Here is a 23,272-nt window from a genome sequence, read left to right on the forward strand (position 1 = left end):
GTGTAAAGGCTTTATTACACCTGCGGATTAGCAGATAATTGTCGGGGAGGGAAGCTTTCCTTCCTGGTTAGCGGAGGAGACTACTTCTATTACATGCAGCGATCACCTCTACAGTATGTGAAGAAACTATCTCTAAAGCAGTCGCTCATCCTCATACTGATCACTGTTTGCCAGCAGCAGATCATGATTAGTCAGCACGATCTGCCACCGACAACAAGGTTTTTTTAAACCTGTTGAAAGATCCAGATTACCTGATGAACAAGCGTTTTCTTGTTCATCGAGTACTTGGCGGCAGTATTACACTGCCTGATCATAGCTAACTAGCATTTCTACGAATGAGGTGTGATCAGGACAGGTTTTGTGCGAACTGATGGGACAGCGGCCATTTTGTTTCCCCTGATTGCTCCCCAGACAAAACGAGCCATAATAAATAATGAAAGGTATTTGAGAATATTTTTATAATAAAGTAATATTTAAGTGTTTTCATTTTCTTAATTCCCGGGGAACTCCTTTAAATCAGATATTTGGTAGATGATTGTTTTCTACAGCACGCTGCAATCCCAGGCTGTTGTTGCGACCGCTAGATCCTGCTAACGTGACAAGGGACAGAAATCTGATGTCCTCCAAGTAGACACTTTACCCTTTCCTGTAAAGAAAATATAAATAAATGTTCACACCTTCCATTCACACAGCAACACTTTTACCATACATCTGTAATAAAATGGAGGCCCATAATGCCATAGCATGACTACTGTCCCTATCTGCACATGCAATTAACCTAAAAAATATTTTACCTGATTATTTTATACCCATGTACAGATGCCAAATACATGCCAAGCAACCGGGGCAGGCTTCAAACCTTAAAGGCAACCTGGCAAGTCTGAACTGCTGGCAGAGGTTATAGAGCAGGAGGAGCTGAGCAGATTGATATATAGTTTATGGGAAAAGATTCACAATATGACTGTCCATCACTGATAGGACCATCTCCTCGACTTCAAAGCTCAGAATGAACAGGAATTGAAATGATCAATGTTCCACTGAATCTTTTCCTACAATGCTATATACACTGCGTGCAGAATTATTAGGCAAATGAGTATTTTGACCACATCATCCTCTTTATGCATGTTGTCTTACTCCAAGCTGTATAGGCTCGAAAGCCTACTACCAATTAAGCATATTAGGTGATGTGCATCTCTGTAATGAGAAGGGGTGTGGTCTAATGACATCAACACCCTATATCAGGTGTGCATAATTATTATGCAACTTCCTTTCCTTTGGCAAAATGGGTCAAAAGAAGGACTTGACAGGCTCAGAAAAGTCAAAAATAGTGAGATATCTTGCAGAGGGATGCAGCACTCTTAAAATTGCAAAGCTTCTGAAGCGCGATCATCAAACAATCAAGCGTTTCATTCAAAATAGTCAACAGGGTCGCAAGAAGCGTGTGGAAAACCAAGGCGCAAAATAACTGCCCATGAACTGAGAAAAGTCAAGCGTGCAGCTGCCAAGATGCCACTTGCCACCAGTTTGGCCATATTTCAGAGCTGCAACATCACTGGAGTGCCCAAAAGCACAAGGTGTGCAATACTCAGAGACATGGCCAAGGTAAGAAAGGCTGAAAGACGACCACCACTGAATAAGACACACAAGCTGAAACGTCAAGACTGGGCCAAGAAATATCTCAAGACTGATTTTTCTAAGGTTTTATGGACTGATGAAATGAGAGTGAGTCTTGATGGGCCAGATGGATGGGCCCGTGGCTGGATTGGTAAAGGGCAGAGAGCTCCAGTCCGACTCAGACGCCAGCAAGGTGGAGGTGGAGTACTGGTTTGGGCTGGTATCATCAAAGATGAGCTTGTGGGGCCTTTTCGGGTTGAGGATGGAGTCAAGCTCAACTCCCAGTCCTACTGCTAGTTTCTGGAAGACACCTTCTTCAAGCAGTGGTACAGGAAGAAGTCTGCATCCTTCAAGAAAAACATGATTTTCATGCAGGACAATGCTCCATCACACGCGTCCAAGTACTCCACAGCGTGGCTGGTAAGAAAGGGTATAAAAGAAGAAAATCTAATGACATGGCCTCCTTGTTCACCTGATCTGAACCCCATTGAGAACCTGTGGTCCATCATCAAATGTGAGATTTACAAGGAGGGAAAACAGTACACCTCTCTGAACAGTGTCTGGGAGGCTGTGGTTGCTGCTGCATGCAATGTTGATGGTGAACAGATCAAAACACTGACAGAATCCATGGATGGCAGGCTTTTGAGTGTCCTTGCAAAGAAAGGTGGCTATATTGGTCACTGATTTTGTTTTTGTTTTGTTTTTGAATGTCAGAAATGTATATTTGTGAATGTTGAGATGTTATATTGGTTTCACTGGTAAAAATAAATAATTGAAATGGGTATATATTTGTTTTTTGTTAAGTTGCCTAATAATTATGCACAGTAATAGTCACCTGCACACACAGATATCCCCCTAAAATAGCTAAAACTAAAAACAAACTAAAAACTACTTCCAAAAATATTCAGCTTTGATATTTAATGAGTTTTTTGGGTTCATTGAGAACATGGTTGTTGTTCAATAATAAAATTAATCCTCAAAAATACAACTTGCCTAATAATTCTGCACTCCCTGTACAGTCCTGATCAAAAGTTTAAGACCACTTGAAAAATGGCAAAAAAAATCATATTTTACAATGTTGGATCTTAACAAGGTTCCAAGTAGAGCTTCAACATGCAACGAGAAGAAATTAGAGTGAGACTAAACATTTTTTGAGCATTCAATTAATTGAAAATAACGATTAAAGTGAAACAGGCTGTTTTTCAGCTGATCCAAATTTTAGGACCACATGCCTTTAAAAGGCCAGATCTGTGCAAAGATGTGGATTCATTGTCATTTTCTGTCAGGTAGTCACATGTTGTGATGGCAAAGGCAAAAAAACTCTCCCTTTTTGAACGTGGTCGGGTTGTTGAACTGCATAAGCAGGGTCTCTCACAGCGCCATCACTGCTGAGGTGGGACGCAGTAAGACAGTCATTTGGAATTTCTTAAATGATCCTGAGGGTTATGGAACAAAAAAGTCAAGTGGAAGACCCAAAAAAATTTCATCAGCACAGTGCAGGAGGATCCAATTGGCTGTCCGTCAAGACACTGGACGATCATCGACCCAAATTAAGGCCCTTACTGGTGCTGACTGCAGCCCCATAACCATCAAACGGCATCTGAGACTGAAGGGCTTCAAAAACAAAAAAACTTCTTCAAAGACCTCGTCTCCTTGAACGCCACAGAACTGCTCGTTTGGACTTTGCAAGAGAGCACCAAACATGGGACATTTAAAGGTGGAAGAAAGTTTTATTCTCTGAGAATTTTTTTTACCTTGATGGTCCTGATGGTTTCCAACGTTACTGGCATGACAAGCAGATCCCACCTGAGATGTTTTCTACGCGCCACAGTGGAGGGGGCGCCATAATGGTCTGGGGTGCTTTTTCCTTCAGTGGAACAATGGAGCTTCAGGAAGTGCAGGGGCGTCAAACGGCCGCTGGCTATGTCCAGATGTTGCAGAGAGCATTCCTCATGACTGAGGGCCCTCGTCTGTGTGGTAAACACTGGGTTTTTCAACAGGACAACGCTACAGTACACAATGCCCGCAGGACAAGGGACTTCTTCCAGGAGAATAACATCACTCTTTTTTGGCCCATCCCCAGAACCTTTGGGGATGGATGGCAAGGGAAGTTTACAAAAATGGACAACAGTTCCAGACAGTAGATGGCCTTTGTGCGGCCGTCTTCACCACTTGGAGAAATGTTCCCACTCACTTCATGGAAACGCTTGCATCAAGCATGCCGAAACAAATTTTTGAAGTGATAAACAATAACGGCGGAGCTACTCATTACTGAGTTCATGTTTGGAAGTTGGATTTCTGTTTTGGGGGGGTTTAGTTTTTTTTTTTTTTGGAGGTGTGGTCCTAAACATTTGATCAGCTGAAAAACAGCCTGTTTCAGTTTATTCGTTGTTTTCATTAAATTGAATGCTCAAAAAATGTTGTTTCACTCCCATTTCTTCTTGTTGCATGTTGAAGCTCTACTTGGAACCTTGTTACGATCCAGCCATGCTAAATAGGATTTTTTGCCACTTTTGATCAGGACTGTATCAATCTGCTCAGCTCCTCCTGGTCTATAACATCCTGCCTATTACATTCCATTATCATGGTTCCCTTTAATTTCCTCAAGAGGGAGGAAATGTGAACAAACAATACATGAAGCATTCAGGTACGTTCGCGTATGCGGCAGCAGATTCCCGCAAGCTGTTTCGGCAGAGCAACCTGCCAGATTTCGCCGTATCCGACATCGCCGGGTTCTACAATTCACTGCTGAATCCTAGTTTACTATAATGGAGTCCTGCGTTGATCCGGCCACTTTCCAGGATAAATGCAACTGTTTTTGTCCGGCTGCCATTTGTACCGGATCAGGCATGCCGCAGATGCGAGCGTACCCTTACCTGTGTGTGCCGCTGCTCTGCTGTTCCACACTGGTCTCTGTTTACTTGACCGCAGCGATATACGACCTAGGTACGTTTGATGCTCTGAGAAAAGCCAACATGTCTATATTCACCTATTCTAAAAGACGTTAATGACATCCTGAAAGGGATCACGTGTCTTCACATCTGTGGGCGTTGTTTAGCCATACATAAACATTGGCCATAAGATGGACCCTGTGGCCCAACACCCGATAGCTGACCTCATTTTCAAAGTATACAATTTATCTCAGTTGGATTTTAGGACATCTGGAAGACAGGTCCACTCCCTACATTCCAGTCATGTAACACTCTGTATCGTGAAGCTTTCTTTGAGAAAGATCTCAGCGGATCGGATCTGATTCCATCATTAGTCCTGAACATATAAGTCCTACAAGGAGCCATAATACATCTATGTGCATGAGCCCCGAAATTCTTCTTTTTGTTCTTTTGTGAAGCTCTGTGCCTGATGTGTTATTTGTGAATGTCTTGGCTGCTTTCACATTTGACTATGTAATCCTTCAAAATGTAGTGCCCTTTACATACAAGACCTTGAGAAAACTGTGGGGTGGACTGAAGATGGCTGCATCCTGTTAATTGGGGTGTTCTCTTTGTAGTTGGTTTCCTTTTGGTCGGGGCTGGTCTGTGTTTGCTCGTCATTCAAGCTGTGACAGCACAGAGAATTTCTTTGCAGAAGAATGTGACTTTTCAGTTTGCTTTTATTCTATTTAGTTTTCTTCCACCAATACACCTTCTCATGGTGGGCATTAGGTGCCTTATTCTGGAGTGCTGTCTGACCGTGTCCTGTGCAGCAGTAATTAGGGTACAGCCACAGGGTCAGGATTCTGCTTGCAGTTTTGGAAGCCCAAACCAGTTGGGAATTAAAGGGGTTTTCTGAGATTTTTCCTCTGCATAGATGATCAGTATCTGATCGGTGAAGGTCCGACATCAGGGACTACCACCGATCAGCTGTTTGTGAAGGCACCAGCGCTCGCAGCTTCTCCTAGGCTAGTGATGACATGTTCATCAGTCACGTGGCCTAGGCGCAGATCAGCCCCATTCAAGTAAATGGGGCTGAGTGCGATACCAAGCATAGCCGCTATATAATGTACGGTACTGTGCTGGAAAACCCTTTTAAAAATAGAGAGTGAACCTGACCGTGTGGCCATAGCCTAAGAGCCTAGCTCCTGCTCGAACTCCTGGGATCAGAGGAACCTCCTTGTCTGCCTATTGATCGCCATGGTCAAGAGGGACCACTGCATGATCAAAGATAACTCCTTTCCATTTGGTCACTGGGTGTCCGAGAAAGGGCCAATGGTCCCCCTGTACAATAAGCATAGGGCAGCACTTGAAGTGCCCTCACAGCGGCCTGTGTCATAGTGACAGGGACTGTAATGTACTAGACTATAGGACTTTTCAAACACATTACAGATTTGTCCTGCCACATTAATGAAGAAAAAATTAAAAAGCTATTCCTACTGAAACGCGGTGAGGCAACAGGGGGGTAATTTAAGGGGTTGCCCACCTGTCTGCAGTCCTGACGTTCCAATTTCACAGCCTCTTTGGGAGACTGGAAGTGGCACGGTCACAAGACCACAGTGGCCAGTCACGAGAAAGGGGCCACAGTCTCGGAACAGCAGGACTGCGGACAGGTGAGTGTGTGTGGTTTTATTTATTTTTTGTCTGTTTATGTTTAGGGAATGTATTTGTAATGTATTTAATTTGTGCACCCGTCTTGTTTGTGCCGTAGCAATAAGGAAATGTGAAGGACCTGTGATCCCTTTTGTGTGTTGTGTTTCTGCTCTAATAATTCTGGTTTGGTTGTTTTGACCCATATTTTGTGAGCACTGTAAACCCTGATCAGTGCTGACACAAGGCAGGCTTTCTACCTAATCCCCTCACGCTGAGTCTCATTCACAATGTGGAGAGCTCCTGTTGTGTTTGCTTATTTTTCAGGTTTATGAAGGAGATGTAGTTAAAGCCTTGTTGTATGTGTGTTTCATTGTGTGACTCTTATTCGTGCTCCGAGCCATACGGTTATGTTGTGCTCCTACATTAGTGTGGAGAAATCTGAAAGGCACATCCAGTACATTACTGCAATGTTGTTTTATAAATTAGGGAATTGCTCTTTAACACTTTCAGCCCTGGAGATTTTTTGTGTTTACGTTTTTCACTCCCTGCCTTTCTGGGGCCTTAACTTTATTTTTTATTATTTTTTTTTTTCCGTTCACATAGCCATATGAGGGCTTGTTTTTTGCGGGACACGTTGCACTTTCTAATTCCACCATTTAATATTGCATGTGATTTAAAGTGGGGAGCTAGAAAGAAATTCCAAATGGGATAAAATTGGAATCAAAATGCAATTCTGCAACAGATTTATGGGTTTTGTTTTAACAGCGTTCCCTATACGTTTAAACTGACCAGTTACTTTCGTTCTCCAGGTCAGTATGGATTATGGCGATACCACATGGGTGTATTTTTTCTAACGTTTTTATACTGAAAACAAATTAGAGCCTTGAAGAAAATTTATTTTTTTATTTTTGTCGCCATATTCTGACCCCTATAACTTTTTTTTTTTTATAGTTATGTGTATGGAGCTGTGTTTTTGTGGGGTGATCTGTACTTTTCACAGATACCATTTTGGGGTGTGTATGACTTTTGGATCACTTTTTATTTAATTTTGTTGTGGGTGGAGAAGTGACCCAGAAATGGCAAATCGCCATTTGACTTTTTTGCCATTTTCCATATGGGATAAATATTTTTATTTTTTAATTGTACAGGTGTTTTCGCATGCGGCAATACACTCTCATACACACACACTCTCACACACACACACTCTCACACTCTCTCACACACACACACACACACACACACACACACACACACAGATATAGATCTATATCTATCTATCTGTAAAAAAAGAGCAGCACTCCAACGCAGGATAAAATCCACAAAAATGTATTCACCCATGGTGTGGTAACGTCAAGCAATAAATGGGACTCAGTGAACAAAATATATACACCCACATCATTAACAAAGTGTCGCATGATCATTACAATACATAAAATTTAACCATCTGTTGTGTCATGATTACAAAAAATAAAGAGTAAAAATATCCACGTGTCATAAATCCATTATTACAGCTAATTCATAAATATATGCATAATTCATCTAATACTATGTGACAATACAATAATCATAAAACTTCATGTAAAAGTGCAAGTGCTTATGTGCATTGGTACATAATAGGTTAAAAGTGCATGGTGCTGTTAATTATTGTTCGCTGGGGCTAAGTAACCAGCCATCTGTGTACAAACTCACTGGCATGGTGGAAGCGCGATCCTGCTAGACGGCCATGGCGTCCTTGGCGTGCTGAGATTCCTATTACGCATGCTCCGGATTGCATAAGCGTAATCAACATCATGATGACGTTGCTGGACTTCTGAGACTGCGGATATCTTCTTTATAGATATCCATATACAAGTTTCGCTGGGATTGAGTGACAGGAAGCAGCATCTGGTGTATTTATCTGGTGTGTTAATGATGTGGGTGTACCGTATATATTTGAGTCCCATTTATTGCTTGAGAAAGGCTCAATTGTAGAGCCAAAACGTTACCACACCATGGGTGAATACATTTTTGTGGATTTTATTTTATCCTGCGTTGGAGTGCTGCTCTTTTTTACATATTATATTTGGGTAAGCTTCAGCCCTCAGCGTGCACCCGGCTACTTCATACTTACATCGGTGCTGCCTCCCATTTTGCCTTTACTAATTATATACAGTACAGACCAAAAGTTTGGACACACCTTCTCATTCAAAGAGTTTTCTTTATTTTCATGACTATGAAAATTGTAGATTCACACTGAAGACATCAAAACTATGAATTAACACATGTGGAATTATATACATAACAAACAAGTGTGAAACAACTGAAAATATGTCATATTCTAGGTTCTTCAAAGTAGCCACCTTTTGCTTTGATTACTGCTTTGCACACTCTTGGCATTCTCCTGATGAGCTTCAAGAGGTAGTCCCCTGAAATGGTTTTCACTTCACAGGTGTGCCCTGTCAGGTTTAATAAGTGGGATTTCTTGCCTTATAAATGGGGTTGGGACCATCAGTGGCGTTGAGCAGAAGTCAGGTGGATACACAGCTGATAGTCCTACTGAATAGACTGTTAGCTGCTTTTTTCTTGCCATAATACAAATTCTATGTAAAGAAAAACGAGTGGCCATCATTACTTTAACAAATGAAGGTCAGTCAGTCAGCCGAAAAATTGGGAAAACTTTGAAAGTAAGGGCTATTTGACCATGAAGGAGAGTGATGGGGTGCTGCGCCAGATGACCTGGCCTCCACAGTCACCGGACCTGAACCCAATCGAGATGGTTTGGGGTGAGCTGGACCGCAGAGTGAAGGCAAAAGGGCCAACAAGTGCTAAGCATCTCTGGGAACTCCTTCAAGACTGTTGGAAGACCATTTCAGGGGACTACCTCTTGAAGCTCATCAAGAGAATGCCAAGAGTGTGCAAAGCAGTAATCAAAGCAAAAGGTGGCTACTTTGAAGAACCTAGAATATGACATATTTTCAGTTGTTTCACACTTGTTTGTTATGTATATAATTCCACATGTGTTAATTCATAGTTTTGATGCCTTCATAGTCATGAAAATAAAGAAAACTCTTTGAATGAGAAGGTGTGTCCAAACTTTTGGTCTGTACTGTATATATATTATATAATATAGCATCAGGGTGCAAAATCAGGCCAACACGAACCGGCACCAAGGTCCAATTCAATGGAGAAAAGTAAAAAAAAAAGCCAGCAGCACTCCGATGTAATCAAAAAGTGAACGTGGTTTATTCACCCAGTGTCAAATAGCAGCGACGTTTCAACCGCTTATTGTGGTCTTTCTCAAGCTATACAGACAAGTGTTACAACAGTGATATATAAAGGTGTAGCAATTCATTACACTAAATCATCCAATTAGAATAAAAATAATCACAATTCATATAAAAATACATCAATTGATTGTGTTCATACCATCCAACAACAATGTGCAATTATATGCGAAAAAAATTGTGTCAGTGCTTAGTGCAAAATACATTTTACATAATAAAAGTCCATTACCAGGTATAATTGTTATTAAATATTCACATGTGTTACCAATATGTAATGTGTTGATTAAAAACTTACAAAACCAATGTTACATTAAGGCCTCTTTCACATGAGCGTGTCCGAATGCGTTGCGGCAAACCCGCGCGAGTAGGTACACAATTGCAGTCAGTTTTGACTGTGATTGCGTTCCGTTGTTCAGTTTTTATCGCGCGGGTGCAATGCGTTTTGCACGCGCGTTATAAAAACTAACTGTGGTACCCAGACCCGAACTTCTTCACAGAAGTTCAGGTTTGGGTTCGAGGTTGTGTAGATTGTATTATTTTCCCTTATAACATGGTTATAAGGGAAAATAATAGCATTCTGAATACAGAATGCATAGTACAATTGGGCTGGAGGGGTTAAAAAAAATAAAAAATAATTTAACTCGCCTCAATCCACTTGTTTGCGCAGCCGGCATCTCTTCTGTCTTCACCTGTGAGGAAAAGGACCTGTGGTGACGTCACTACGCTCATCACATGGTCATTCACATGATCCATCATGTGATGAGCGTAGTGACGTCATCAAAGGTCCTTTTCCTCACAGATGAAGACCGAAGAGATGCCGGCTGCGAGAACAAGTGGATTAAGGTGAGTTAAATTATAATTTTTTTTTTAACCCCTCCAGCCCTATTGTACTATGCATTCTGTATTCAGAATGCTATTATTTTCCCTTAGAACCATGTTATAAGGGAAAATAATAATGATTGGGTCCCCATCCCGATCGTCACCTAGCAACCGTGCATGAAAATTGCACCACATCCGCACTTGCTTGCGATTTTCACGCAACCCTATTCATTTATATGGGGCCTGCGTTACGTGAAAAACGCACAAAGAGGAGCATGCTGCGATTTTCACGCAGCGCACAAGTGAAAATCACCGCTCATGTGCACAGCCCCATAGAAATGAATTGGTCCGGATTCAGTGCGGCTGCAATGCGTTCACCTCACACATTGCACCCTCACGGAAATCTCGCCCGTGTGAAAGGGGCCTAACTCTCAGTGTCGATGGAGCACCAGGGTCCTGAGAGCGTCCACACTCTGCTTGTGCGCATGCAAAAGATCAGATTGATCTCATGATATCTCAAGCGCAAAAAGACTCTATAGGAACCTCATCAAAGATGGCTGATACTGAAGGCTGAAACATGTGCGCATGTCTGAGCATTAGTTGCCACCCAAACCAGGGTCATGTGATCGCAGTCACATGATCCAGATCGCAAAATGTAAACATAAAAGTATGAATTAAGGATCACGACGACGAACAGCGAGCCGTGACCGTGTCAACAGTCAACGATTCACTGCTGGTAGGTGATGGAGACGTTACCGTGGCGAAACGTCCCCACCATCCTCATCGCGCTGTATAGACCCAAAAGTAAACATATAAATGAAAGTATAGAATGCTGGATTAGGGTGTCTCAGTCAAGACCTGCCGCGTCATCAGCCAAGTCATCACTGTTACAGGGCGGCGAAGACGTTGCAACGGGTTACCGTGTCAAACCGTCAACGACGCCCAAAAGACACCAATTTAATCCATACGTATTATATCCGGATCAAGAAGTACGGTGTAACCCCCAGGAAAACCAGAGGAAACCGCTACCTCAATGTCCACAGAGATTATTTCAAATTATAACACACTATATATACATATATATATTACTGTGTGTGTGTGTATGTGTGTGTGTGTGTATGTATATATATATATATATATATATATATATATATATTTCCCCTCCATCCCCCATTTGTAACTATATAACAAGCAGTCATTAGATTTGCTTCTTTTATAGACTCCAATGCGTTAACATTGGAGTCTGTGGGGATTACACTATGTTCCTATGGAGCCCTGCCTGGTAAGGTTGATCGTGCTGATTAAATCAATCCCTTTCTTTTGTCTGTAGCTGCAGCGATATCTGCCTTTTTATTCATATACAAATGAGCATTTGGAGCACTAGGAGGCTGGGCTGAATCCTGGAAGCACTGCTTTTGTAATGCCCCTTGTGCTCTGCACACTCCCCCCTCCACTTGATTGACAGAGCTAGACATCAGCATGGTGAGGGCAGCGCTGTGTCCTAGCAAGTACGTAGTGCATATGATATGTACTATAGCCTTACTACCTGGGAAGAGTGGATTTCTATGCTTAGGAAGCGAATATGTACCGGTATATTACTGCTTTATTCTTTTCCATACTTTTTATTTCTTCTGGTCCTATGTTCTCCAGAGGCATGCCTGCTAGGACTACTGGAAGAGGAAAATTGGCCTCATGGCATGCTCATTTTCCTTAGAGAATCTCTTTCCATGGCACACAGTTGTATAGCACTTAGGTGGTATAACCCGGTCAACCCCACTATAAGTGTAAAGACTACAAATAAGCCAAATACTGACTGTGTAATCACCGAAGATGTCCTTCCATTTAAATGTACTGTTGCAATTAATTCATAGTAAAACGAGTTTTTAAAAAGTGTTGGACCATTTGTCTTCTCCAGCCTGGGTATGTTCTCATACTATCTGTTGCAGGCTGCTGAGTCCCATTCAGTGTAAAACTCATCTGATGACCTCTCTGACAGCTCAATGTGTAACACTCCTCTGATCTCCTGTAGGCAAAGCTGGCATGTTTATAACCTAAATATAACCCTCAACAGGGATGTCAGCGCTATGAGCCTTCAGGAGACGAGGGACTGCAGACCGAGCCGTGGGAGAGCTCATCTGACGGACTTTAACCTATTATCCGACCATTGCATTAAAGAACATTTCCAAACGAGCCTGTACAAGTTGTACTTTAAATTGTGGATAAGATGTTGCAACTAAGGGCTCGTTCACATCAGAGTTGATCTTTCCGATCTTCTGTATCATCAGAGGGATAGCAAAATCAAAAGAAATGTCATTTTGCGCCCTATTTGCTTGAAATGGTGCTTCACGTCAGTGGTTCTCAACCTCCAAAGGAGTATGTGCCACAGGGTGAGGGGTACGCGGGGCTGCCCTAGCATTTAGGGGGGCTTTATTACTCATGGGAGACTGAGAGGAACATGATTACTAGAATGGGCACTGTAGGAGCACTATTAATACTAAGGGCGATTTGGGAGAGGATTATTACTATTGGTGGGGCTTTTGGGAGCACTATTGCTATGGAAAGTATCAGCTTAGCACTATTATTTTGGGGGACGCCATGTTTATGGCACTATTACAGTCATGGACACTATTTGCTGGGTGCAATTATTTTTTAGGGAACTGTGTGCCAGTAGTTATTGAAGAGGGCACTTTTTGTGTGTGGTAGTAATATTTTCAGGGGGTCTATCTGTTACCACACAGTATTGGTGGTAGCAGGATGGACTCCTAACAAACCTGCGTTGATAGAAGTTAGGGATCGACCGATTATCGGTTTTACCGATATTATTGGCCGATATTCAGGATTTTGAAAGGTATCGGCATCTGTTTTGCCGATAATGAATCGGGAACAAGGATCACACTGCTCTCTGCGCGATCCGTGTTCCCTCAGCAGCACAGGGGAGAAGGAAGTAGTGTCTCCCTCCCCCTGTGCTGCCGCTGCTGCCAATGAGAGGACAAGAGGAGGGGAGGGGCTGTGGCCACTGCGCCACCAATGATGGAAACTAACTCATTCATTCAAATTCAACAGGAGGCTGGAGCTGGCTCCCGACCTCTATGACAAGTGGCTGCAATCTGCGGTAGTTAACCCCTCAGGTGCCACATCTGAGGGGTTAACTGCTGCGGATCGCGGCTACCGCTCATAGAGGTCGGGTGCGGCTATATGATTCTGCAGCCAGCACCCGCCTCCTGTATATGAATTAAAGAGTTATCTTCATTGGTGGCGCAGTGCGCCCCTCCACAGTATTAATCATTGGTGGCAGTGGCCACAGGATCCCCTCTCCCCTCCTCATTGGTGGTGCAGTGGCAGCTTCTGATCGGAGCCCCAGCAGTGTAAGCCTGGGGCTCCGATCGGTTACCATGGCAGCCAGGACGCTACTGAAGCCCTGGCTGCCAGTCAGCTCCATGCTGCTGTGTGCAATATGCACAGGGCAGCAGGGAGTGTGTGAGGTTCTATTCACCCTGATAGAGCTCTATTAGGGCGAATAGGACAAGGGTTCTAGCCCCTAAGGGGGCTAAAAGTTAGTAAAAAAATATATATATATTAAAAAACAAACACCAAAATATTAAGTATAAATGAAAAATAAAGCTATACAAAAAAAAAAAAGCTACACGTTCACAATAAACATGTTAATTTTCAGCAGATTTGTGTAGGATTTTTATTTATTTTTTTCAAAAATGAAAATGCACAGAATATCGGTATAAATTATCAGCTATCGGCCTGAAAGATCAGATTATCGGTATCGGCTCTAAAAAATCGATATCGGTCGATCCCTAATAGAAGTAGTGATGGGGAACCACCTCCTTGCAGAGTGTTCACATTCAGTTTGCTTCGTCAAGAGGTTGGGAACGCCTTGTTTTTCTCAGAGGATAAAATGACGTCTTTCCCTTTTAAAAAAACAAACAAAAAAAAAAACGCAATCCCTTTCTCTGCACATTTAAAAGCTTCAGCTAAATCTCTCTGAAGGATTAATTAATAGCAGATAGAATTCCTCCGCTGAGATTCCTGTTGTATTAATCGCTGAAGAGTGAATGACCTTTTCTAGATCATTGATTATTCCTCTTTCCAAATGGTATTGTAGTAATCTCCTCACTAACGCTGGCTTTATCTTCACCACCTTCCTGCAAATAACATTTATGAGGCTCTCCGCTCCCGTGCAGCCTGATTTACATAGTAACCATGCCAGGCTTCGCTAGAACACAGAATGTGATTAGGCAAACAAATATGGAGACGCGTTTGTGACCAGGACATTAATTGTACCTGATGTTGATTTCATATTACAGCCTGCAAACGACTGGAGTCAGGGATATGTTCACACTGCGTTTAGGACTTGCATTCAATGCACAAGCCAAAAACAGGCTCTTTTAGCATGCACTTGGCTAGGAAGTCTAGGTTTACCCCTTTATCTGCTAGGAGAATTTTTTTCCTCACTTTCGGCAAAAACAAAACCTGAATTACGTGCCCCCTTAACTTGGGGTAATGCCCACACGTTCCTCCTTCACTTGGCTAATGCCCACACGTGCCCCCTCAGTGTTTGCATTTCTTTCTGGTAAAGCTACCTGGTTCTGGCCCGCAAAATTTATACCATGTCTAGTGCGGCCCTCAGACGAGAAATGGTTGGGCACCACTGGTGTAGTGGATGGAGCCTGTTCACTTCAGTGGGAGCAGTGCTGCAGTAACCAGATCCGTGCACTAGACAGAGCTGTCTAGTTCTGGCGCTAACGCTAGTACAGCTGATTGGCCACGATGCGGGTTGTTGGTAGGGTGGCCGGACAGTCCAGTTTCCTAGCTCCCTGTTCTCCATCTGGTGCAGGATGGATGCAAGGGTGTCCTCCTTTTCAGTGGCTCCACGCTCAGACGGCAGTATTGCACTGTCTGAGTGTGAGCTGCAGCCACAAACGGACTGACTGAGGCTTCCCTCCCCAGTCAGTCACTAGAGCTGGCGGACTGAGGGTGAGAGAAGCGCTCAGTGCTGCTCAGCACACCTTCAGGTCTTCAAGGCCTTTTTTTTTTTGCTGCCAATGATGGGCGTGGCTTAGCGGTATTGGAGCATGGCCTATTGTCCAGCTTTTTGGGGTGAAGCAAGCAGCCGCCCTAAGTGTTAGGCCCACGCTGATCAGGTATTACAGGTCTATCCTGAGGCTGGCCCACAGTGCACTAAAACCTGCATAAAAAAAAATAAAAAGAAGCATTTCTCAGATTTAGAGGACTGGATTTTCAAGATATGGTTCTGTTTTGGAGCACCTGTCCTACATTGTAATGCCTACTTTGAAACTGATTTTGGAGGTGACAGACACGATTTAGCACAAAGTGCAGCTGGACGTTCACCGTGTTGCCTTCTGAGAAATTCTTGCTGGAATGTGCTAAACGCAGTATTGCAGTTCTCCTAGTAGTTGGTGTAGATGTATCTACTGTCTGCATCATTGTTTGGAGGTGTCCATTACCTTCATTTTATCGATCATTTTGAATTGTGACATAAAAACCACTCCTAACTTCCGTAAATGATTGTTGATGATATTGATTGTACCAGGGAGGTCCTGGTGTAACTGTGCCGTCAGACACTGCCACATCCGAGGTATCCATTCTCCTGATGCGTATATTATATGTCTTTGTATGACCAACAGGATTAACGTGGGTGTTTGTTTTTATTTCATCTGCGTCTTCTAGTCACTGAGCAAATACTGAAAAATGTTACCCACTGTATGTGCCTGGGACCCAGTGTTTGCCCTTCCTGCAGTATGAGCTCACCAACCGGCATATTGATTAACCACTTGTCTGCCACGACAGCTCCTATTAGTCTGTGAGCAACATGTATCCAGTGGCCTTTGATTTATGGATCGGAGACGCATGACTCAAGTACTTTTTATGTTCTACTTACTACCCTTTTTTTTTCTCCCTACAGGGCATTATGACAATGTCCAGCTTAGGTGATCTCTCTCAGGGGGGGACAGGCATGATCACAGGTTTGCCGGCTGCTACAATTCCTGGCACAGAAACCTCTGTAAGTCCCAATCTTTCCAGGATGCCGGAGGAAGAGCCTTTCACCTTGGAGCAGCCCATGTTCCTCATGACCACCACAGCTCAGGCCATCTCGGGGTTCTTTGTCTGGACTGCATTACTGATCACCTGCCATCAGGTAAGTTTTGTGTGTATGTGCATACGTGTGTGTGTATATATGTGTGTGTGTGTATGTGTAATATATATATATATATATAATGCCAGCAGTTCTAGGGGAACGTGTCAGGAGGTTGTTTTTTAATTGATAGAGCACACATGTTGCCCGGCCGTGGCCGTATTGCTGCCTGCTAACAACGAGTCTGCAATACACGGGCACCGGCCGTGTCACGGATCCGGACCCATTCTCTTGAATGAGTCCACAATCCGGGAGATGGGGTGCGGAACAGAGGCACTAATCTAAGCCTCTGCACCTCAAAAAAGTAGTGCATGCACAAATTTTTTGCGGCGCAGACAGTCGGATTGCGGACCCCATTCAAGTGACCACAATTCCGGAAGTGTGAAAAATACTGACGTGTGAATGGACCCTAAGGCTAAATGCACACGATCATGTAGGTCATGCACACGATGCAGATTTTTTTCCGTGCGGATTTTAAAATCCGCAGCATGTCAATTTATTTTATTTTTCCTGACCGGATTTTCTTCATTCACTTAGTAAAATCCGCATGCAGAAAATCTGCACCAAATCCGCACCAATTGATGCGGATTGACCGCACAGATTTGCCTGCGAACACCGGCGGATTTCAGTGCAGATTCTCCGCACATGAATCCTGGCCGTGTGCATGTACCCTAAAGAGCTTTTTCAGGAGTACAGTATCGATATTCATTCCTCGGGATGGGTCATCAGCGTCAGATCAGTGGGTTCCACCCCTGCCTGTGGAAAGGGCCACAGTTCTTGGACGAGGTTTTTTTTTTTGTTGTATAGCGGCTGTGCTTGGCATTGCTCTTTCACTTCTATGGAGCTGAGCTGCCCATAGGCCATGTGACCGATGAATGTGACGTCACTGGCGTAGGGAGAGGCTGCAATGTTCGACACAGCACCCCAGCCTCTACAAAGAGCTGATCAGCGGGCGAATCCCCACAGATCAGATATGGTTGACCTATCCTGAGGATATATTGTCCATAATGACGCAGTAAAATTACATAGAGATCCTTTTCTGCTTTTTAAGTATACGCATCTGTTTGCGGACTTATTTGTGTGGCATCTCTCGGTACATGATTATCTCGTCTGGATTTTCCATCCCTGTAAACACCTTTATTTCCACTTGCTCTTTAGACAGGTGCTTCTTTGTATCATCTGACACTGCTGCCTCCGTAGCAACATAATAAGCGCCAAGCAACAGCAGACAGGTGTGGTGGTGACGTGCCTTAACCCTTCTTTTGCTGACTATATCTCTGCAAGAGGAGATGTAACCACCTGGAGATATAACTGGATAGCTCTTGTCGCCTGCTACGATCTAGTATGCTGCACAACTTCAGGTTGCTGACACAAAAAAAATCTTCAGGAATAGGAAAAAAAATATTAAAGGGTTTCTCCAGGAATTAAAAATAGCCACTCTAACTAATGAAAGGTATTTGGGAATATATTTATTATAAAGTAATATTTAAAGGGGTTCTGCAGTTTGTTTAAACTGATGATCTATCCTCTGATCGGCGGGGGTCCAAAACTCGGGACCCCCGCTGATCAGCTGTTTGAGAAGGCAGCAGCGATCTAGCAGCGCCACGGCCTTCTCACGGTTTACCGCAGGCCCAGTGACATCACGACTAGTATCAACTGGCCTGGGCGGAGCTAAGCTCCATTCAAGTGAACTGAGCTTAGCCCCGCCCAGGCCAGTGATACTAGTCGTGACGTCACTGGGCCTGCGGTAAACCGTGAGAAGGCCGTGGCTCTGCTGGAGCGCCGCTGCCTTCTCAAACAGCGGATCGGCGGGGGTCCCGGGTGTCGGACCCCCGCCGATCAGATACTGATGATCTATCCAGAGGATAGATCATCAGTTAAAACAAACTGCAGAACCCCTTTAAGTATTTTTACTTTCTTAATTCCCGGAGAACCCCTTTAAGCTACACACCCAGTTTGTGTGGATTTTATTATTTAGTTTCCAAAATAAGTTGGTTTTTAACCCTTTTAACGCCTAACTCTTATTTCAATATTTCAACATATTGAGGAATATCCCTGTGTGCTGGAGTGAGATGCCTAATTTATTAAGAGAAGCTCAAAAAGTTTCAAATATGGAGTGTGACACAATGTGTGCTTTTTTATTTTTATTAAAGCATAGTGGCGTAAACACTTTTAGTAAATGCCCCTCATTGTGACTGACAGAGGAACGGTACAATACAGAGTTCTAAGAGGCGGTGCTCCAGAATTATTTTATGTAAAATACAAGAATTTCGTGAAATATGTACGTCAGACCTGTCGACTCTCTAGTCATGTCCGGTTTACTAAATACTTGTATTCCCCATAATATAACATATTTACTGCCTCCTTTCTAAGAACTGTGGGGCAGATTTATTAATGCATTAGGCTCCATTCACACGTCCGTGGTGTGTTGCGGACCCGCAAATTGCGGATCCGCAACACACCCGCCCGGCACCCCTATAGAAATGCCTATTCTTGTCCGCAAGCTGCAGACAAGAATAGGACATGATCTATCTTTTGCGGAGCTGGCGACCTGAAGATCGGGGCCGCGCTCCGCAAATGCGGATGCTGAGAGCACACTGTGTGCTGTCCGCATCCATTCCATCCCCATAGAAAATGAATGGGTCCGCACCCGTTCCGCAAAATTGCAGAACGGATGCAGACCCATTTGCGCATGTGTGAATGGAGTCTTAATGTCACCTTATGGTGTAAAGAATGTACAAATGATGGTTCGTGCCAGTTTTGTGCCATACCTTGTGGCATTTTGAGCTTCTTGCCGTTTTTCAAGGGTGGCAAGAAAAGGGGCTTAGCAGGAGGGGCAGGACCAGCCATGACCCCCAGACTTATCGTACTTTACTCTAGAAATCGTCGTAAATGATACTTCAGATCTACACCAGCTCCATAGATGCGCCAAATTTATTAAGAGGCCTTGGGTTCTTAATAAATTTGGCACATTATATTCCGGTTGTCCTTTTACAAAGACTGCTGTATAAAACACCAGTCTTTTTAAATTCGTCCCTTAGTAGTGTTCCGTTCCTCTGTTATTCCTAATCAGAATTTGTGAATAAATTGCCACCTGCGTGTTACCATTTGGAGTGGTCACTGCACCCTCACACTGTCCAATCTATGCTGGCAGTGTCAGACTCTGTAGGGACATGACCCTATGGCAATTAAAAAAAATAATAATAAAAAAATAATAATAATCTAGGAGTAATACCGGAGGAATGGCACAACTTACAGTTATAAGAAAAGATGCTGGAAAATAGTTATTATATGGGGAATATCTACTAAAACATGCATATTTTTCTGTGCTTTCAGATAACGGGACATCCGTGAGAAAGATGAAAGCCTCTTATTGTGTATTCCATAACTAGGTTTAGGAGATTCTGATTAAAATCCATGTGGTCAGCGTCACTTGATCGCTTCACAAGCCTGAAGAACGGGCTGTAATGAGAACAGTCAGTTGGTTCATAAGATATAATGGGGAGAGTAACTTAGGGCTCTTTCACACTTGCGTTCTTGTCTTCCGGCATAGAGTTCCGTCGTCGGGGCTCTATGCCGGAAGAATCCTGATCAGGATTATCCTAATGCATTCTGAATGGAGAGAAATCCGTTCAGGATGCATCAGGATGTCTTCAGTTCCGGAACGGAACGTTTTTTGGCCGGAGAAAATACCGCAGCATGCTGCGCTTTTTGCTCCGGCCAAAAATCCGGAACACTTGCCGCAAGGCCGGATCCGGAATTAATGCCCATTGAAAGGCATTGATCCGGATCCGGCCTTAAGCTAAACGTCGTTTCTGCGCATTGCCGGAGCCGACATTTAGCTTTTTCAGAGTGGTTACCATGGCTGCCGGGACGCTAAAGTCCTGACAGCCATGGTAAAGTGTAGCGGGGAGCGGGGGAGCAGCATACTTACCGTCCGTGCGGCTCCCCGGGCGCTCCAGAGTGACGTCAGGGCGCCCCAAGCGCATGGATCATGTGATCGCATGGATCACGTCATCCATGCGCATGGGGCGCTCTGACGTCACTCTGGAGCGCCCGGGGAGCCGCACGGACGGTAAGTATGCTGCTCCCCCGCTCCCCACTACTACTATGGCAACCAGGACTTTAATAGCGTCCTGGGTGCCATAGTAACACTGAACGAATTTGGAAGACGGTTCCGTCTTCAAATGCTTTCAGTACACTTGCGTTTTTCCGGATCCGGCGTGTAATTCCGGCAAGTGGAGTACACGCCGGATCCGGACAACGCAAGTGTGAAAGAGGCCTTAGACTGGCATTTCATACTCACCCGACAGTGTGCAGCGAACATAGAATATATAAACCAATGCTGTATTCACTATACAACATATGAGGTACTTAGCCGATATAGGAACCTGTTGTGAGATGCAGAACATTTAGAGACGCAGGCCTCTTAATAAATGTATTTATTTTGGCAGTCAATGTGCCAGAAAATCAAATCTATGCCTCCTATGAGCTGTCCTCAGAATTGGGCCATAATTTCAAATGGAAAAAATATCAATGGCGAAGTCCAGTTTATCCAAAAGTGATTTTACCTTATTAAATAACAAATGTGCAAATAAAATCCATACTCTCCATGAAGCATCTACACGTTTCAGACCTTCATAGCTCGGTCCTTATTCATGACTAGATCATTTCAAATGATAGTAAATTTGATGTCCCCACCTTTTTGAAAAATACCTTGAGTGGTAAAGTCATAATATTTTGCAGAAATCTGCAAATGTTTCAAAAATTTCTTTTACAAATTCCCCGATTTCTTGTTATGGATTATGACAAACCTTTCCTGTGGGAAGAAAAAAAAAAACTGTGTATTTTTAATAGTAAAAGTTTTTTTCACAAGATAGCGGATTGTGAAAAAAAACCGAGCACTCAAAAAATAGGTCAGTAAATGCTTTATTACAGTGTATACAAGAAAAAGTTAAGAGAAAATTACTTTAAAAGTACACTTGGTAATCAAATGGGAGAAGGACCATGATACATCCAAATCTCAAAAACCTCCCCTCTACAAGTACTAGGAGAAATACCGTAATATAAAGTATCGGTGTATATATACATATTAATGAAAGCATCTTACACAAGTAATCACAAATAGTTAAAGGGATTTTCCGACTCTTTGTAACTGATGACCTATCCTCTGTATAGGACCAGTATGCCCAGTCTGCCTACAGCCGTGCATGATGGGATTTGTAGTTTTACAACAGCTGGAGAGCCGCAGTTTGCCCCTCACTGGTATAGGTCATCAGCATCTGATCGGTGGGGGGTCCAGCACCCTCCAGTCATCTGGGAAAACCCAGGTGCTTTTGTAAACCCTGTGGCCTTCTCATTGCGCACCCTAGGCTCCTGATGTCATGACCATTGGTCACGTGGCCTGGGCGCAGCATTTTCTTTTATTAATAATTTTTGTGTTTTATGAATTATTTAGATATATTGGATTTCTGACAGTAATATAGATGTTTGGTATACAATATATATTTACCATACATTTAGTCTGCCGTTACGTTATAATAAACCCTGCTTTATTATATGCAGGTCTTGAGCACTGTTTGTGTAACTTATAGAAAATAAATATTCCTTTTTGTTGATTTTTCTCTCTTTAGATCTATATGCATCTGCGCTCCTACAGCTGCCCCAATGAGCAGAGACACATTGTCCGAATCCTCTTCATTGTTCCTATATACGCCTTTGATTCTTGGCTTAGTCTCCTCTTTTTCACCAATGACCAGTACTATGTGTACTTTGACACAGTGCGGGACTGCTACGAAGGTAAGTGTCTTTAGAAATACCAACCACCAACACACAATAACATTTCAGTATGAGTGGCACTTACATTTGGCTAAAAATCACACAACCTCAATATAGAAAGCTGTGATTATTGTAATGATACTGTATAGGGGGGAGAGCACACGGTTTCATGTGCCTGTAGTTTCTTGATCGCAAATGATTAGAGAATGGATTTTTGTGATTTGCTGTGGTTTCCGCTGGTAAAATATTGGCATTTATCACTTTGAGAAGCTGCGAGCAGTCTCATGTAGAACATCTGGGCAACCATTTAATACAAGGTTGCTAATTGCAGCAGCCTAGCACGCAAGTTAAAGGGAACCTGTCACCAGGATTTTGTGCATAGAGCTGGGGACATGGGTTGCTAGATGGCCGCTAGCACATCTGCAATACCCAGTCCCCATAGCTCTGTGTGCTTTTATTGTGTTAAAAAACTGTTTTGATCAATATGCAAATGAACCTGATATGTGTCCTGTGTCCGGAGATGAGTCCAGCGGAAAGGAGCCCAGCACCGCACCGCGTCCTCCGAATCTCCTCCTTGCTGGCGTCACAGAGCTGGAGCGCCGAAATCTCGTGATGCGCGAGCTAGCGCATGCGTAGTTCGTTCCCTGTGCTGATGCCAGCACAGGGAATGAACATGATGCCGACACTGCGCATGCGCTAGCTCGCGCATCGCGAGATTTCGGAGCTCCAGCTCTGTGACGTCAGCCAGCAAGGAGGAGATTCGGAGGACGCGGTGCGGTGCTGGGCTCCTTTCCGCTGGACTCCTCTCCGGACACAGGACTCGTATCAGGTTCATTTGCATATTGATCAAAACGTTTTTTTAACACAATAAAAGCGCAGAGAGCTGTGGGGACTGGGTATTGCAGATGTGCTAGCGGCCATCTAGCAGCCCATGTCCCCAGCTCTATGCACAAAATCCTGGTGACAGGTTTCCTTTAAGGGGGTTGTCCAGGATTAGAAAAACATGGTTACTTTTTTTTTTCTCCAAAAACAGCACCTGTCCATGGGTCATGTCTGGTAAAGCAGCTCCGCACAATTGGAGTCAACGAGCAGAGCTGCAATACCGCACA

General features: G+C 43.5%; 1 protein-coding gene across 3 annotated transcripts in view; it reads left to right on the plus strand.

Moving 5' to 3' along the window:
• The window catches only part of TMEM184B (transmembrane protein 184B), a 66,518-nt gene that overhangs the window by 13,152 nt on the left and 30,094 nt on the right, over nt 1-23,272 (plus strand). For all 3 annotated transcript variants that reach the window (XM_040406968.1, XM_040406967.1, XM_040406969.1), the window contains exons 3-4: nt 16,155-16,388; nt 22,019-22,184. In XM_040406968.1, the coding sequence (XP_040262902.1) occupies nt 16,155-16,388; nt 22,019-22,184 (400 nt within the window). The remainder of the gene's footprint in view (nt 1-16,154; nt 16,389-22,018; nt 22,185-23,272) is intronic.

The sequence above is a fragment of the Bufo bufo genome, chromosome 9, assembly GCF_905171765.1.
Source record: "Bufo bufo chromosome 9, aBufBuf1.1, whole genome shotgun sequence".
NCBI lineage: Eukaryota > Metazoa > Chordata > Amphibia > Anura > Bufonidae > Bufo > Bufo bufo.